Consider the following 18,820-nt stretch of genomic DNA (forward strand, 5'->3'; position numbering starts at 1 on the left):
TGGAGAAGTCCCTCAAAAAGCTACTACTGTTGTCAAAAAATGCTGGCCTTAGATGGCTTTAGTTTAATTCTGTAAAACTTCAGGGAAAGATAATTTCAAAATGATTTAAATGTTTCAGAGCATACGAAAGGAAGGAAAATGAGTATAAAATTAATCCTAAAAACTTACAAAGATAGCACAAAAAGGGAAACTACAAAATAATCTTGCTTAAGCAAAAATTCAGGTTCTTCTGAATACAGGTAAGGTTCACTTTAGCTTACTTTTAAATACATATGCAAGGAGGACGACACACAGTCCATTTTATATTTGTTGAATTAATTGAAGGTATATTCCTCTGTTATTTAATTATATCACTGCTTAAGAATATACATCGATAATTTTTAGTGATAAAAACTTACCTTTTATAGTAAACAGTTTGTATAGTTCTATAATGACTTCATTTTAATCTCAAGGTTACAAATAATTCCTTGGAACTTTAAGTCTTTATATGTCAGAGCAAAATCTTTTTCCTGTCTTACCAAAAAGGCTTAATTAAGCATATCTCAATTTGGGAAGATACAGAATAGATTTGCTTTACACTTTATAGAAACAAGTTCATAAATATTCACTTATCTTTACTGAACGTTGTGATATCTCTGTGCTTGTCTTCTTAAGGCATTCCGTGTCATTAACAACTGATAGCTAAGGCTGACAATCTCTGACTTCAGTTATACTTTCCTGAGTTAAAGAATATGGGCTTAAAATTTTCTTTTCCTCATACATAGGCATTATGATGCAAAATGCTAAGTAAACTACCAGCATACAATTTCAGCAGCACATTAAAAGAGCTATGCATTATAAAGGGACAACACAAGCAATCCTTTTGGAATTGGGTAAAGGGTATACTGGACCTCTGTTTCATATAATTACATGTGAATCTACAATAGAGCTATATACCATTATGAACTGTGTTTTTTCCCCAGGAATCCAAAGGAGTACAATACTAGGAAATATGTTACTATTAATTATACTAATAGTTAAAAAATAAAATAGGTATTTCCTTAATGTGTTAAATAGAAATATGTAAAAATATATAATGTATGTAAAAATATAAATGTATATATGTACACATATATATGTATACACATATGTATAATGCTTAATGAGGGGACACCAGGGCATTCTCATTAGACTGTCGATGAAGAGAATACCCTTTTTCATCACTGGTATTTAATAATGTTAATGAGATACTAGTTAATAAAATTAGAAAATAGGAATTAGAAGGATAAAAATAGAAAAGGTAAAACTACTGTTACTTGCAAGTGATGTTATATACCTTGAAATCGCAAGAGAATCAGTCAAAAAAATAAGAGAATTCAGTGAGGTAATTGACTAATAGAGAAATAAATGAGAAATCAGTAGCCTTCATACAAATAAACAGAAGTTAGAAGAAGAGATTCCATTAGGAAAGAGATGAAATATCTCGGAATAAACTTAACTATCAGGGTTTAATATTTAAAGGAAGAAAGCTTCAAAACACTAGTGAATTTTGAACAAATAGAAAAGCTTAAAATGTTGTTGAATAAAAAAATCATAAAGGTGTCCGTTGTCCCAAAATTTCATTGCACTTTTTTTATTGTGGTAAAATATACATAACGTTAGATTTACCTTTTTTACATGTACAGTTCTGTGAGCACTAAGTACATTCACACACCATCCATCTCCAGAACTTTTTCAGTCTTTCCCAACTGAAATTCTGTTAATTCTTGTTAAATAGTGACTCCCTATTCCCCCCATCCCATAGCCCCTGGTAACAGCCGTTTTACTTCCTGACTCTCTGAATTTGACTTAATACTCTAGGTGTCTCATACAAGTGGTATCATATAGTATTTGAATTTTTGTGACTGTCTTATTTCATTGAGCATAATGTCCTTGAGGTTCATCCTTGTTGTAGCATGTGTCAAAATTTCCTTTCTAAAGTTGAATAATAATCCATTGTACATATATATACCACATGTTATCATTCATCTGTCAGTGGAGTTGCTTCCACCTTTTGGCTGTTTGTGAGTAATGCTGCTGTGAGCATCAGTGTACAAATATCTGTTCAAGTCCCTCCTTTCACTTCTTCAGGGTGTTTGCAAATTTAACAATCAAAATTAAAGTAATACATACTTTTTGGCACCAGGTGCGTTGCTTAGAAAATTTATATGGAAAAATAAGCAAGAGTAGTCAAGACACTTCTGAAAAGAACAATAACATATAGGAATAAGACTTATCAGATAATTAAAGTTAAAATGGTTAGAACGTTGTGGTATTGGTGCATGGATAGAGAGAAAATTAATGACCCAGAATGGAGTATCTAACAATAGAACCAAGTATGTACGAGAATTTAGTACATGCGAAGTGTATTTTGTATCAGAGGATGAATGATGAAATGATTTCATGTATATACATACACACATATGTATTAAACTTAAAGGCTGTATGGCTTTTCATTTCTTTTTCACTGCTATATTTCATTTGAGAATAAAAAGATGCCATTATTTTCCACATTAAAAAAAAAGAAACTACTTTGATTCTACTTTATCTTCTAGCTCTGCCTCCTTATTTCTGTTTCCTTGCTGTTCTTTAGATTTCTCTCTGCCCATTCTCTTTTAAACCCATTCCAATCATGTTATTGTGGGATCTTAGTTCCCCGACCAGGGATTGAACCCAGGTCCCCAGCAGTGGAAGTGTGGAGTCCTAACCACTGGACCGCCAGGGAATTCCCACGTTTTTGCTCTTGTACTTTATAGAAACTGCCTTTGCATGGTTACCAGTGACCATCCCCATGCCACAATGCTAAATCCAACAAACAAATACGTGTTTTCATTTGTTTGATCTGTCAGCAGCAGTTGGCAGTCATCACTCTTGGAAATAACTTTTTTTACTTCATTTCCAAGGTACCACACGTTCACTCACTCTGCCTTTTTCCCCCCCTCTTGTTGCTGCCTTCTGGCCTCCTCAGTCTTTTACTAGTTCTTCATCTTCTTGATCTTTTAATGTTGTAATGCCTCAATGTTAGTCTTTAATTCTCTACTCTTCTGTTTATATTCACCCTGTTGACTTAAAAAATATATATACAGAACGTGAGAGTTGTTTTATTTGGGGCAAAACAAGGACTGCAGCGTTTCAGATAACTGAGAAACTGCTGCTCCGAGGAGGTAAGGGGAGGAGCCGGGATATATAGGAGTTTTGCAACAAAGAGCAGGTAATTGGGAACATCAAAAGATTATTGTTAAAACCAAATATCTCAAGTTAAGGAATTTAGCCCTTTTCTATATATGGGAAGATGCAAGAGTCTGGGCTCACTAAAATCATTCCTTTGATATGCACCTGAGCTATCTGGGGCCTGTATTTTCACATCCTGAGTTTCCTCAGGGCTCACCACAGGGAGTGGCTGCAGTCTGATGGCTGCTAGATGGCAGGTATTCTTTTCAGCCCTGAGTTTCCTCAGGGCTCACCAGCTCACGTTGGAGGGCTGCAGTCATTGGTGACTGTGACATCCTTTGTTTATTGATATGGCAGGAAATATTCCATTTATAAATATTCCATTGATCAACCCTCACCTGGTTATGTGAACCAGGCTCAAGGTTTTAAATATCTATAAGCTGTTGTCTTTCAAATTTGAATCTTCCTGTTCAGACCTCTTTATTTGGATGTTTAGAACACATTTCAGTTTTAACATGTCCAAAACTGAACTCCTCATAGTCATTTTCAACTCTCCTCCAACTACAGTCTTTGTTACCTTTTCAGCACTTCCACTGTTTCTACCCTAGTCCAAGTCACTATCATCTCTTGTCTAGAAAACTGTAATAGATTGCTAACAAGACTCCATGCTATTACCCTTAAATCCTTACAGCTTTATGAAGAGAGCAGCTAGAGGGAGGGAATATTTGAAGATGTAAGTGAAATATCACTCTTCTGTTCAAAATCTTTTAGTGCTTTCCCATTTTATTCAGAGTAAAAGCTCAAGCCTTTATAATGGCCTAAAGGCCCTCCATGATAATAATAGCTCTTTTTGATCACATATTCTATTCTCCCTGAGTCAGTTGCTTAAGTCCTGCCACATTAGCATGCTTGATGTTCCTGTAGATAACTTTCTCACTTCATGTCTTTGCTCAGTTGTTACCTGATCATTGAGGCCTAGTCCAGTCACCTAACTCAATTTTGCAAACTCTCTCACAGCACTCTCAATTGGCTTTTCTTTTTCCCATAGTAATTAACACCTTCCAACAAGTAATATTTTAAAAGTTTATTGTTTTTCTTTATTGTCTTTCCCACTAAAATGTAAGCTTTGTGAGAGTAGAGATTTTTGTCTTTATTGTTCTTTGTTTTATTTCCAACAGTGAGTGGGTACCCAATAAATATTTGTTGAATGAAGAATTAGGTCACATACCTCCTCTACATAAAAGCTTCCAATGGCTTCCCCTCTCTTGGATTAAAAAAAAAGTCTGTCCCCCTACCTTCTGCCTGACCACTCTTCCCTTGATTACTCTGGCAAACTTGGATTCCTTGAATTTATCAATATGAGGTAAGTTCCTGCCTCAGGGCCTTTGCTCCTGCTGTTTCCTCTTTTTAGTATCGTTCTTTTCTCAGGCAGCTACATAGACTCCTCCTTTGGGGTTCTGCACAAATGTAACCTCAATCAGGACTCTCCTGACAACCCGTTTTTTTATTTTTTTAATTTATTTTTTGGCTGCATTGGGTCTTTGTTGCTGTGCGTGGGCTTTCTCTAGTTGCAGTGAGCGGGGCCTACTCTTTGTTGCAGTGCGTGGGCTTCTCATTGCGGTGGCTTCTCTTGTTGCAGAACACGGGCTCTAGGCACACGGGCTTCAGTAGTTCTGGCTTGCGGGCTCTAGAGCGCAGGCTCAGTGGTTGTGGTGCACGGGCTCCGCGGCATGTGAGATCTTCCCGGACCAGGGCTCTAACCCATGTCTCCTACATTGGCCGATGGATTCTTAACCACTACGCCACCAGGGAAGGCCCCTGACAACATGTTTTAATATTGCAAATCCTTTCCAATCCTAGTCTTTCCTCTTCTTCTATGCTCTCTGATTTTCTCCATAGCCTATTTCACCATCTGATATACTGAATGTTTCATCTATCTTTTTATTGCCTCTACCCCTATCATGCATTAGAATAAAATCTCCGCAGTGAAGGAGATTTTTTTTTCCATTACTGTTATTCCTAGCACTTAAACAATGGTACTTAAAACTATTTGTTGAAAAAATGAATTCCTGACGAAGCAAGAATTCAAGATTATAAAGTAAATTAAATCAGTAGTGTTCTTGAATACCGTCAGTTTAGAGTTAGAAAATGTAACCAAAAAATTATTCACAAAAGTAATAGTATTTATGAAATATTTAGAAATAAACTTGACAGCAAGTGTTTAGGATCTATATGGATAAAATTATAAATATCTAGTAACACCAAAAAGCTTGACTAAGCAGATAACATTTGCTTTGTTATTGTGGAGCTGAAGTTAATGTTGAGATATCATTTTTTCCTGTTATAATATATAAAGTTAATGCCATGTGGAGTTTTTCAAAACTTTATATGAACCTCAAGGTCATCTAGAAGTATACATATGCAAAAACAACCAGGGAGCCTTACGAAAATGTTCTAAAGTTAATGGTTATGGTTGCACAACTCTGTGAATATACTAAAAACCATTGAACTTGTGCTCATAAAGGGTAAATTTTATGGTATGTGAATTATATCTCAATAATGTTATAAATAAAATAAGGAATTTCTATAGGCTTACAAAAAGGAAAAAATAGCCTTTTTAAGTATTAAAACATACTGTAAAGTGTCCACATATTATTAGTGGCTCAGGAATAAATATAAATGTAAGTGAAGCAAAATGGAGAGCTTAGACCCAAATATGAATAAAAATATGTGAGAAATGTATTTCAAATCAGTGAATGTGAAATGAGAAATGGAAAAACTCTTAGAACAACGGACAAAACCTTTTCAGGTAAAAGCTGCTTCTCTACCCACAGATTATGTTTTAAAAATTCAAAATAGATAAATAATTTAAAGTAAAAGTAAGAATGAGACCATAAAAACATTAGTTGAAAATGTGGTGAAGATTGTCATCTTTACGAGGATGTGATCATTCCAATTATGCTATGAAAACAACTATAAAACTAAAGAGATTATTTTATCTACTATAATGGTTAAGAGCTTTAGCTATGAAATCAGACTATGTTTAAAGCATACTTTCAATCACTTAATGGTTAAGTAACCTTGACCAGGTAATCTAGTATCTAAACTATTCCTATTTAAAAAAAAATAAATTTAATGAGGATAATTACATTAACCACATCATATGGTTGTTGTGAGGATCAAATGACAGAATATGTGTGGTACTTAGTACAGTTTTTCATATGTTTCTGAATACATTTAACTTCTTTTTAAGAAAAATAATAGGAAGTAGAAGGACAACCAGTAAATTGGGAGACAAATGTGCGACATGAGAGAAATATTATTTCAAAAATATTAAGGGCTCTTCTAAATAAGAAATGATAAACTCCACAATTCAGAAAAAAGACATGGACCTCAAACAGCTATTACACTGCTGAAAAATATACAAGGCCTGTAAAATCATGTGACAGGATGTCTTGTTCATAATACCAGGCAGTAAGTGAAATGTAAATAGAAATGCCCCAAAAGTGTATCTATAGGTTGTAAAATCTTAAACACTGACAATGGGAATAAAAAATATTTTCTTCACATTTAGAACATTGACATTCACAAAAAGAAAACTCACATAGCATAATGAGAAAACATTACAAGCTGTATAAGAACACAGACCAACAGTAGGGAAAGAGTCAACAGATGAGCATAGACTTCACTACCAAAGAGCTGGAAATATTGAAACCATCTGAAAGATTTTGAAATGGTTAAAATGGGCAAAAAGATAACCATTTGATAAAAACAGAACGATAACAAGTGGATTTGAAAATGAACCAAATAGTAATTAATCCTAGAAATAATGGCATTTGAAATGAAAACAATGAGTTTATTGGAACAGTAAATGAGAGAGCGTATTTTCTGACGATAACTATAACCAGATCACCCAATTGTCAAGGTTTGGAAACATTAAGATTGACCTGAATACTATTAGTCTGATGTTTAATTTCAAAATCGTCAGAAGCAAGGTTGTCAGTTGTTACTGTTTCTGTTTTTAGGCAATATCATTGCCTAAAAATGCAGAATATCACAAGTCACAAGGTATTATCTTGGGTTACAGAAATGTAGTGTTTATAAACTCTGAATTTTTATAATAAATTTTTTTCCATTAAAAACGTCTTTCTTGGGGCTTCCCTGGTGTCGCAGTGGTTGAGAATCTGCCTGCCAATGCAGGGGACATGGGTTCGAGCCCTGGTCTGGGAGGATCCTACATGCCACGGAGCAACTAGGCCCATGAGCCACAACTACTGAGCCTGTGCGTCTGGAGCCTGTGCTCCGCAACAAGAGAGGCCGCGATAGTGAGAGGCCCGCGCACCGTGATGAAGAGTGGCCCCCGCTTGCCACAACTAGAGAAAGCCCTTGCACAGAAACGAAGACCCAACACAGCAAAAATAAATAAATTAATTAATAAACTCCTACCCCCAACATCTTCAAAAGAAAATGAAAACCAGAGCTTTAAAAAAAAAAGTTTTTCTTGATGCAGAGCTGTCCTACACGTGTAACTATTTATCATATATACCCTTTTTATAAAGAACTTTATTTATTTATTTGGCTGCATCAGGTCTTAGTTGTGGTGTGCAGGCTCTTCGTTGTGGCATGTGGGCTCCAGAGCAAGCAGGCTCAGTAGTTGCAGTGCACGCACAGGCTCAGTATTTGTGGCGCATGGACTTAGTTGCGCCGTGGCATGTGGGATCTTAGTTCCCCAACCAGGGATCGAACCGACGTCCCCCACATTGGAAGGCAGATTCTTACCACTGGACCACCTGGGAAGTCCCTATTGTATATACCCTTTAATCAAGCAATTCCACTTTTAGAAGTTGATCTGAAGGAAATAATTGGACAAATAGACAAAGATTTATATAATTGGATGTTCATCATTATATTCCTTACAAGAAGAAATAGCCGAAAACTGGGACTTCCCTGGCTGGCCAGTCATTAAGACTCCAGGCTTCCTCCACTGCAGGGGTCACAGGTTCGATCCCTGGTCAGAGAACTAGGATCCTGCATGCCTCACAGTGCTGTTTAAAAAGCAACCAGTATGAGGTTGGTTTTATGAATTTTGAACTGTTAAAAAAACATTGAATTGATAGTCTGACTCAATTTATTTGTGTAAAAAGGTGTCTTCCTCGTATTGTTTAAGTGGGCTATGAAACCGCAAGCATTTTTGGCCCCATTTTTATGAAAGAATGTACATGTATTTGAGTATATGGTGAAGCATATGAAATGTAAAATTGTTTATTTATGGATGGTAGTGTTTATACCTTCTCTCTTTTCTAATGAGCATACTTTTATCTTTGTTTTCAAGTTGAAGAAAATTATATGCTTAAAATGATGTTTTGATACAATATCTTTTTCATTGACTAACATAATATACTCTTAAAAATGATACCTCTTACTACTGGTTGTCATTTTAAGAGGTTCTTAGAAAGGTAAGAGAATAATATTACCAGTACCAACTGTAGCTTTCAACATCTTATTAATATTACCTCATTCACTCAGTTTATTCAGTGTCAGGATTTGGACGAAAAAAAATCTTTGAAACCAAAATCAAATTATCTGCGCTTTTTTGTTTTATTTTTATTTTTTCCTTCTTTAATCATAGACCATTTACTGTGGGATACTATTTTAGGATGCTTTTAATTAACCTGAGATATTCATTTCCATCAAAGGTGAAAAACCAGATTTCAGTACAGTCTTTTAAGCAGGTTAAGGGAGCTGGATGTTTCTACTTTTCTTTCAGACAGAATTTTAAAAATAAACTTTTATTGAAGTATAACATAAATATAAATGTAACAACTCGGTGAATATTCACAAACTCAACCACCCCTTGTAGCCAGCATTCAGTTTAAGAAATGGAACATTACCAGCACCCACCAAGATCCTGTGCTCCTTTCTCATCATTGCCCCACACCAGGGGTAACCATTTTCCTGACTTTAAATATCATAATTAGTCATGCCTCTTTGTGAACTTAATATAAATGGAGTTATATAGTACACACTATTATTCTGTATCCTTTCACTTAGTCTTGTTTGTGAGCGTTATCTGTGCTATGGAACATAGTCATAGTTTGTTCAGATAGATTTTTAAAGGTACGTTTTAAAATGGAAGTGTCACAATTTTCAGGTATAAATATATTTTAAAATACTTAATAAAGCCTTTAATTTTTAAGTTTTGAAAAGTAACTGTAAAAATACAAAATGGGAATATTGTTTCTTTAACAAGATGGGAAGAAAATGTGTTTCTTTAATCGCAAGCTTAATATATGTCAGTTGAATATGAGACTGTCAGAAAAGCCAGTTTCCTCTTGGGCAAAATTGTAAGGGTCCAGTCCAAAAGAAGAGATAGTCCCCTTAATTTTGAGTCAATCAAATATTGGTTGTATTGTGTTTCCTCCCTCATAGGTTACTATTTTCATTAATCTTCTGTTTATTCTTCTATTTTTAATATAACCAGATATGTATATATATTCATATACCTGTCTTCTTATACAGAAGATAGCATATTATAACCACTGTCCAAATTCTTGCTTTTTTTCATTTAATAATACATATTAAAGAGCATTCGATAGCAATATATTGATATCTTCTCTTTTTTTTCCAGTTTTATGGCAGTCCATTGTACAGATATACTTTGATTTATTCAGCCAATCCCCTGTAGATAATCATTTAGACTGTTTTAGGGTTTTGCTATTAAAATGGTGGTACATTTTTAGCTTTTTGCAAACATTAGATTTTTTGCCGGTGTGTCTTGGGGTAGATCCCCTAAAAGTGGTCAAAGGAATAAATGCATGTGGTATTTTTCTAGTTATTGCCAATTTCTATTTTGTAGGGATTATACCATTTTACACACAAAACTTTTCCGTATATGCATGAATTTGGTTTTGGGTTTTCTATCCTGGCCCATTGGATCTTTTGTCTTTTCATGTGCTATACTGTTTTAGTGATAGAGGCATTAAAAATTAATTTAATATTTGATAGTTATCCCCTTCTTTTTAGATTTTGCTAGGTATTCTTGCTTATCTATTTTTCCCAATGAATGTTATAACTTTTCTTATTCCTGAGAGAATCTTGTTGGTATTTTTATTAGGATGACATTAAATTTACAAATTTGCTTCGGGGAAATTGTCAGCTCCATATCTTCCTATCCACAAACATAGTATGTCTTTACATTTGTTCAAGTCTTTCATTTGTATTTTATAGTTAAGAAAGACTCTTTATGTCAATTATACCTCAATTTAAAAAAAAAAACAAACTGCTGAAACGTGAAGAAGAAAAAAATCTTTGTTATCTAAAAGTAAAACAGACTGTTGTGGGAAATGATAAATTCATTTGTAAAGTACATAATGAGGATTCATACATTAGATAGCAATTTATATTATGACTTAAAAGTTACTTTCAACTCTAAGATTTTAAAACACATTCTAAAGAAAATATGAACATATTTTATTGTCTTTTCTATTCTTCTCACATGAAGAGAGAACTTGACTGCTCATTCAAGATTATAATTAAGAATGTGTTAAAGGAGTAAAAGTTGGTCAGGAATTGTCCTGCATTGGTTTGAAATCATTGAAATTAAATAAGGAGGTAGGCAAAGAACCATTATTTTAAACGAGGACCATGGGATATTGTAACTAACAATATCTTTTCAAAAACAGTACATTCATATGCTAATGTATATTTAGTCCATGTAAGGAGAAAGTAGACTATTTGCCTTTTTAAAACAATGTCAAAAAATACCATAGGGATATTTCTAAATACTCAATAATATGTATGTTCATATGGTTGAAAGTCAACAAAGATTACATCTATATAGTCTGATATAGCAGTAGAGGAACTAACATACCGTGACAGTATAACATTAGTTAGTTTTTTTAAAAAAGCACTGTTGCCTATCTTGTCTCTGATTTGTCATCATTTAGTTTGTTTGATTGTAATGCTAAACTGAAATGGTATATAAGCTTTACTCTCTCTGAAACCCTTTTCTTGTTCAAATTTTAGGATCCTTCAAAGTTGTACAAGAAATCAGGTGATGTTGCAGCCATTGAATGCCAGTCTGAGGAGAGCATCCATCTTCATTCACAGGGAGAAAACAATCCTTTGTCTAAGAAGCTTTCTCCAGTACACTCAGAAATGACAGATTACATTAATGCAGCATCATCTACTCTTGTTGGTAGCCAGGATCCTGATTTAAAGGACAGGGCATTACTTAATGGAGGAACGAGTGTAACAGAAAAGTTGGCACAGCTCATTGCAACTTGTCCTCCCTCCAAGTCTTCCAAGACAAAACCTAAGAAGTTAGGAACTGGCACTACTGCGGGATTGGTTAACAAGGATTTGATCAGGAAAGCAGGCGTTGGCTCTGTAGCTGGAATAATACATAAGGACTTAATAAAAAAACCAACTATCAGCACAGCGGTTGGATTGGTAACTAAAGATCCTGGGAAAAAGCCAGTGTTTAATGCAACAGTAGGATTGGTCAATAAGGACTCTGTGAAAAAACTAGGAACTGGCACTACAGCGGTATTCATTAATAAAGACTTAGGCAAAAAGCCAGGGAATATCACTACAGTAGGACTGCTAAGCAAAGATTCAGGAAAGAAGCTAGGAATTGGTATTGTTCCAGGTTTAGTGAATAAGGAACCTGGAAAGAAGCTAGGACTTGGCACTGTGGTTGGACTAGTTAATAAAGACTTGGGAAAGAAATTGGGTTCTACTGTTGGCCTAGTGGCCAAGGACTGTGCGAAGAAGATTGTAGCAAATTCAACAATGGGATTAGTTAATAAGGACATTGGAAAGAAACTAGTGAGTTGTCCTATGGCAGGACTGGTCAGTAAAGATGCCATAAACCTTAAAGCGGAAGCACTGCTCCCCACTCAGGAACCACTTAAGGCTTCTTGTAGTACAAACATCAATAGTCATGAAAGTCAGGAACTTTCTGAATCCCTGAAAGACAGTGCCACCAGCAAAACTTTTGAGAAGAATGTTATACGGCAGAGTAAAGAAAGCATATTGGAAAAGTTCTCAGTTCGAAAGGAAATCATTAATTTGGAGAAAGAAATGTTTAATGAAGGAACATGCATTCAGCAAGACAGTTTCTCATCCAGTGAAAGGGGGTCTTATGAAACCTCAAAGCATGAAAAGCAACCTCCCGTATATTGCACTTCTCCGGACTTTCAAATGGGAGTTGCTTCTGATGCATCTACAGCAAAATCCCCTTTTAGTGCAGTAGGAGAAAGCAATCTCCCTTCCCCATCACCTACTGTATCTGTTAATCCTTTAACCAGAAGTCCCCCTGAAACGTCTTCACAGATGGCTCCTAATCCGTTACTTTTAAGTCCTACCACAGAACTAATGGAAGAAATTTCTGAATCTGTCGGAAAGAACCAATTTACTTCTGAAAGTACCCACTTGAACATTGGTCATAGGTCTGTGGGTCATAGCATGAATATTGAATGCAAAGGGATTGATAAAGAGGTAAATGATTCTAAAACTGCACATATAGATATTCCAAGAATAAGCTCTTCTCTGGGAAAAAAGCCAAGTTTGACTTCTGATTCCAGTATTCATACAATTACGCCTTCAGTTGTTAACTTCACTAGTTTATTTAGTAACAAGCCCTTTCTAAAACTTGGTGCAGTAACTGCATCCGACAAACACTGCCAAGTTACTGAAAGCCTAAGCACTACTTTGCAGTCCAAACCATTAAAAAAAAGGAAAGGAAGAAAACCTCGGTGGACTAAAGTGGTGGCAAGAAGCACATGCCGGTCTCCAAAAGGGCTAGAATTAGAAAGATCAGAGCTTTTTAAAAATGTTTCTTGTAGTTCACTATCAAATAGTAATTCCGAGCCAGCCAAGTTTATGAAAAACATTGGACCATCTTCATTTGTAGATCATGACTTCCTTAAACGCCGATTACCAAAGTTGAGCAAATCTACAACTCCATCTCTTGCTCTCTTAACTGATAGTGAAAAACCATCTCATAAGTCTTTTGCTACTCACAAACTATCCTCCAGTATGTGTGTGTCTAGTGATCTTTTGTCTGATATTTATAAACCCAAAAGAGGAAGACCTAAATCTAAGGAGATGCCTCAACTGGAAGGTCCACCTAAAAGGACTTTAAAAATTCCTGCCTCTAAAGTTTTTTCTTTGCAGTCTAAGGAAGAACAAGAACCCCCAATTTTACAACCAGAAATTGAAATTCCTTCCTTCAAACAAAGTCTGTCTGTGTCTCCTTTTCCAAAAAAGAGAGGCAGACCTAAGAGGCAAATGAGGTCACCAGTCAAGATGAAGCCACCTGTACTATCGGTGGCTCCATTTGTTGCTACTGAAAGTCCAAGCAAGCTTGAGTCTGAAAGTGACAACCATAGAAGTAGCAGTGATTTCTTTGAGAGTGAGGATCAACTTCAGGATCCAGATGATCTAGATGACAGTCACAGGCCAACTGTCTGTAGTATGAGTGACCTTGAGATGGAACCAGATAAAAAAATTACGAAGAGAAACAATGGACAGTTAATGAAAACAATTATCCGCAAAATAAATAAAATGAAGACTTTAAAGAGAAAGAAACTGTTGAATCAGATTCTTTCAAGCTCTGTAGAATCAAGTAATAAAGGGAAAGTGCAATCCAAACTCCATAATACAGTGTCAAGTCTTGCCGCCACATTTGGCTCTAAATTGGGCCAACAGATAAATGTCAGCAAGAAAGGAACCATTTACATAGGAAAGAGGAGGGGTCGAAAACCAAAAACTGTCTTAAATGGCATTCTTTCTGGTAGCCCTACCAGCCTTGCTGTTCTTGAACAAACAGCTCAGCAGGCAGCTGGGTCAGCATTAGGACAGATTCTTCCACCTTTACTGCCTTCATCTGCTAGTAGTTCTGAGATTCTTCCATCACCTATTTGCTCTCAGTCTTCTGGGACTAGTGGAGGTCAGAGCCCTGTAAGTAGCGATGCAGGCTTTGTTGAACCCAGTTCAGTGCCATATTTGCATTTACACTCCAGACAGGGCAGTATGATTCAGACTCTTGCAATGAAGAAGGCCTCAAAGGGGAGGAGGCGGTTATCTCCTCCTACTTTGTTGCCAAATTCTCCTTCTCACTTGAGTGAACTGACATCTCTGAAAGAAGCTACTCCTTCTCCTATTAGTGAGTCTCATAGTGATGAGACCATTCCCAGTGATAGTGGAATTGGAACAGATAATAACAGCACATCAGACAGGGCAGAGAAATTTTGTGGGCAAAAAAAGAGGAGACATTCTTTTGAGCATGTTTCTCTGATTCCCCCTGAAACCTCTACAGTCCTAAGCAGTCTTAAAGAAAAACATAAACATAAATGTAAGCGCAGGAATCATGATTACCTCAGCTACGACAAGATGAAAAGGCAAAAACGAAAACGGAAAAAGAAATATCCCCAACTCCGAAATAGACAGGATCCAGACTTTATTGCAGATCTGGAGGAATTAATAAGTCGCCTAAGTGAAATTCGAATCACTCATCGAAGTCATCATTTTATCCCCCGAGACCTTTTGCCAACTATTTTTCGAATCAACTTTAATAGTTTCTATACGCATCCTTCTTTCCCCTTAGACCCTTTGCACTACATTCGAAAACCTGACTTAAAAAAGAAGAGAGGGAGACCCCCTAAGATGAGGGAGGCAATGGCTGAAATGCCTTTTATGCACAGCCTTAGTTTTCCTCTTTCTAGTACTGGATTCTATCCTTCTTATGGCATGCCTTACTCTCCCTCACCCCTTACAGCTGCTCCCATAGGATTAGGTTACTATGGAAGATATCCCCCAACTCTTTATCCACCTCCTCCATCTCCATCTTTCACCACTCCACTTCCACCTCCTTCCTATATGCATGCTGGTCATTTACTTCTCAATCCCACCAAATACCATAAGAAAAAGCATAAGCTACTTCGACAGGAAGCCTTTCTTACAACCAGCAGGACTCCCCTTCTTTCTATGAGTACCTACCCTAGCGTCCCTCCCGAGATGGCCTATGGTTGGATGGTCGAGCACAAACACAGGCACCGTCACAAACACAGAGAACACCGTTCTTCTGAGCAGCCACAGGTTTCCATGGACACTGGCTCTTCCAGATCTGTCCTAGAATCTTTGAAGCGCTATCGATTTGGAAAGGATACTGTTGGAGAGCGCTATAAACATAAGGAAAAGCACCGGTGTCATATGTCCTGCCCTCATCTCTCTCCTTCAAAAAGCTTAATAAACAGAGAAGAGCAGTGGGTCCACCGAGAGCCTTCAGAATCTAGTCCATTGGCCTTGGGATTGCAGACACCTTTACAGATTGACTGTTCAGAAAGTTCTCCAAGTTTATCCCTTGGGGGATTCACTCCCAACTCTGATCTGGCCAGCAGTGATGAACATACAAACCTTTTCACAAGTGCAATAGGGAGCTGCAGAGTTTCAAACCCTAACTCCAGTGGCCGAAAGAAACTAACTGACAGCCCTGGACTGTTTTCTGCACAGGACACTTCATTAAATCGGCCTCACAGAAAGGAGCCGCTGCCTTCCAGCGAAAGGGCAGTACAGACCTTGACAGGTAAGAGGGTTATTTTGTTGCCTGTTGTTTGTGTTAGAGAAATGGTGTATTTTGCCTACCGGTTGCCTGATACGTGTACATGAACTTTTAATAGCTCAAGTGTTTTTGTTTTTATAAATGTATTTTGAAATGTTATCTTCCAAGTTTTTATTTTCAGTAGATGTGAGAAGTAAGATAAGGCATGTCTTTGCATTAATTTTGAATTTTGAGAAGAGATATCATTATCAAAACAAACAAAAAATAATACTCAACTTTTTGGAAATCAGGAAAAATGATTTTCTTATGCAAAAAGGCTATTACACAGTTTCTTTAGTGAGAAATGGCTCATAGATATCTGCGTTTTTTTTTTTAATTTTATTGAAGTATAGTTGATTTAGTGTTGTGGATATCTGTTAATACCTATGCAGGATTTTTAATATATACTGATCCAGTTTATAAGTGTTTCTGTGTTACAGGAAGAATATGTTGTTAACTCTGTGTGTCTCATAATAAAAAACTAAACAGTCAAAACTATCAACTTGTGGGAATTTCCTGGCGGTCCAGTGGTTAGGACTCTACGCCTTCACTGCTGCAGGCCTGGGTTCAATCCCTGGTTGGGAAACTAAGATCCCACAAGCCATGTGGTGCAGCCAAAAACAAACAAAATTATCAACTTTGTAAAATTTAACTCAATATTTAGTGGGACTTCATTTTTCAGAGTACCTTTAGGTATCTTCATAAAAGCTGCTTAGGTTTAATAAAATGACATAAAGCAAATTTAGGTAATGCGTTTGTAATGTCTAGAAAGTGTCTTTTAAGAATTGAAAAGAAGATATGGGGCTTCCCTGGTGGCATAGTGGTTGAGAGTCCGCCTACCGATGCAGGGGACACGGGTTCGTGCCCCAGTCCGGGAAGATCCCACATGCCGTGGAGCAGCTAGGCCCGTGAGCCATGGCCGCTGAGCCTGCACGTCCAGAGCCTGTGCTCCGCAACGGGAGAGGCCATAACAAAGAGAGAAAAGAAGATAGAAAACAAGAAAAAGGAAGCATTGCCTATTCATGTATAAGATAACGCTAAGTCAGAAGTTCTTTATCAGAGATCTCAACCCTACGGGTTTGTAAATTAACTCTAGAAAGTCCATAAAACCTCTGATGTTGTAAGTAAAATTATGTGTGTGTATGCTTGTGTGTATTTTTAGGAGAAAATGCATATATTTTTTCAGATTCTCCAAGTAAACTCTGTAAGCCTCAATATCCCTTCCTATAAAATGGGATTAGTAGGGTTATTATAAACAGTAAATGAGATTATAGTGTTTATTAAAATGATTTGCACATAGTAAGCATACAAATGTTAATTGATATTATTCCCCCAAATATTAAAAACTTGTGCATTAGAGGAAATGATAAACCCCTCAAAGAGAAGAGGGTTTTTTTCCTGATTTTAATTATTAGTGAACTTTTGAAAAATAAAAGCTATCTTGGTGGAGCTGAGCATTCTTTAGTTTTTAACAATGTAATGAAGAAGGAAAAAATCGTAAGCTCTAATTAGGTTCATTCAACAAATTTTTTGACAAACATTTAATCAACAGCAGTTATTGAATATCTGCTGTCAGCCAGACATTGTACATTGTGGGCCCTTGTGATATAATAGGGAACAAAGCACACAGGTTCATTGTTCTCATGGATCTTAATATTGGAGGAGATGAGTAATAAAAAAAATTGCACATTAAATGTCATAAAAATTGTGACAAATGGTATATAAATATATATATATATATATATATATATATATATATATATATTTAAAGTCCAGGGTTCTATGGGAGTATGAAATGGGGGCCTAACTCAGGAAGGCTTCCCTGAGAAAGTGACCCTAGACAGTTAACTTGAATGAAGGATGAGCAGTAGTTAGCTAGGTGAACAGAATTCCACTTACTCATTTACTCATTCATTCACTCATTCATTTATTTATTGAATTCCAAAACATCTAGCATTCTTCTAGTCACTGGTGTATAGTAGAGAGTAAAGACATATCTGGCCTCATTAACTTTCAGCTTGGTGAAGGAAGACAAACTATAGAGTGGTAAGCACATAAATAATGGCATAATTGATAAAAATGCTATCAAATTAATATAAGTGTTAGGATACATAACTAAGGGGAGAGGGGTGCCTATTTAGATAGAGTTATTAGTTATGGTCCAAGGGTAAAAAGTTGCAATTTAAGGATGTGAAACCACCAAGCTTCCAAGCTGAGGTTTGGGTGAAGAGCACTTTTGAGGATCCTGAACTGGAAAGGAGCTTAGATGTTAGAAAACCAGGGGAGCGCTCAGAAGGTTCATTGTGGTAGGAGAGGGAATACAAGAGAGAGAATGGTGAGAGAATTGTGGTGAAAGAAAGAAGACAGACCACATGTTAAAAGATTTTGGATTTTATACTAAGCAAAAAGACAGAAGTATTGATTTTAAATTTACATTTTAAAAGATTGTTCTAGCTCACGTGTGAACATTGAATTGTAGAGGACAAAAATAGCTACAGGGAAACCAATTAGTAGACAATTGCAGTAGTCTAGATAAAATGATGATACTTAAGGGTGTTGGCGGACTCCATGAATATTTGAGAGGTTCATGGTGCAGTGTACTGATACAGAGAAGACTAGAGGAGGAGAGATTTGGGGAGAGTACAAGTTTGCTTTTTCATATATATAAACCTTGAGATGCCTTTAGAAACTTCAGGTGGTGATGTTGAGCAGACATTTGGGTATCTAGTTCTGGAGCTCAAGAGAGATGTTTGGGCTAGAGATACGGGCATTTCACTATGAGGTTTTGAAAAACTTTGGTGATATTATTCACTAAAAATAAAAGGATGTCTGGAAAAGAGAGTTGGGAACAGGCTCTCAAAACCTCTGAAACTTTGTAACCAGAGCACCAAGAAAAATAGTCATTCTAGAAAATACCAGCAGCAGGTAAAAATACATGTTAAATTGTTTAATAAGTAAAAAAATACTACAATAAACATAGGACTCTTTAGGAGAAGATGAAGGTAGCCTGATAGAAACAGATATAAA

General features: G+C 36.3%; 1 protein-coding gene across 5 annotated transcripts in view; it reads left to right on the forward strand.

Annotated features, from left to right (window-relative positions):
• The window catches only part of ASH1L (ASH1 like histone lysine methyltransferase), a 213,764-nt gene that overhangs the window by 50,445 nt on the left and 144,499 nt on the right, over window positions 1-18,820 (forward strand). For all 5 annotated transcript variants that reach the window (XM_082834259.1, XM_082834258.1, XM_082834256.1 and 2 more), the window contains one exon: window positions 11,215-15,778. In XM_082834259.1, the coding sequence (XP_082690385.1) occupies window positions 11,215-15,778 (4,564 nt within the window). The remainder of the gene's footprint in view (window positions 1-11,214; window positions 15,779-18,820) is intronic.

This window comes from Leucopleurus acutus (assembly GCF_964270905.1).
Source record: "Leucopleurus acutus genome assembly, chromosome: 2".
NCBI lineage: Eukaryota > Metazoa > Chordata > Mammalia > Artiodactyla > Delphinidae > Leucopleurus > Leucopleurus acutus.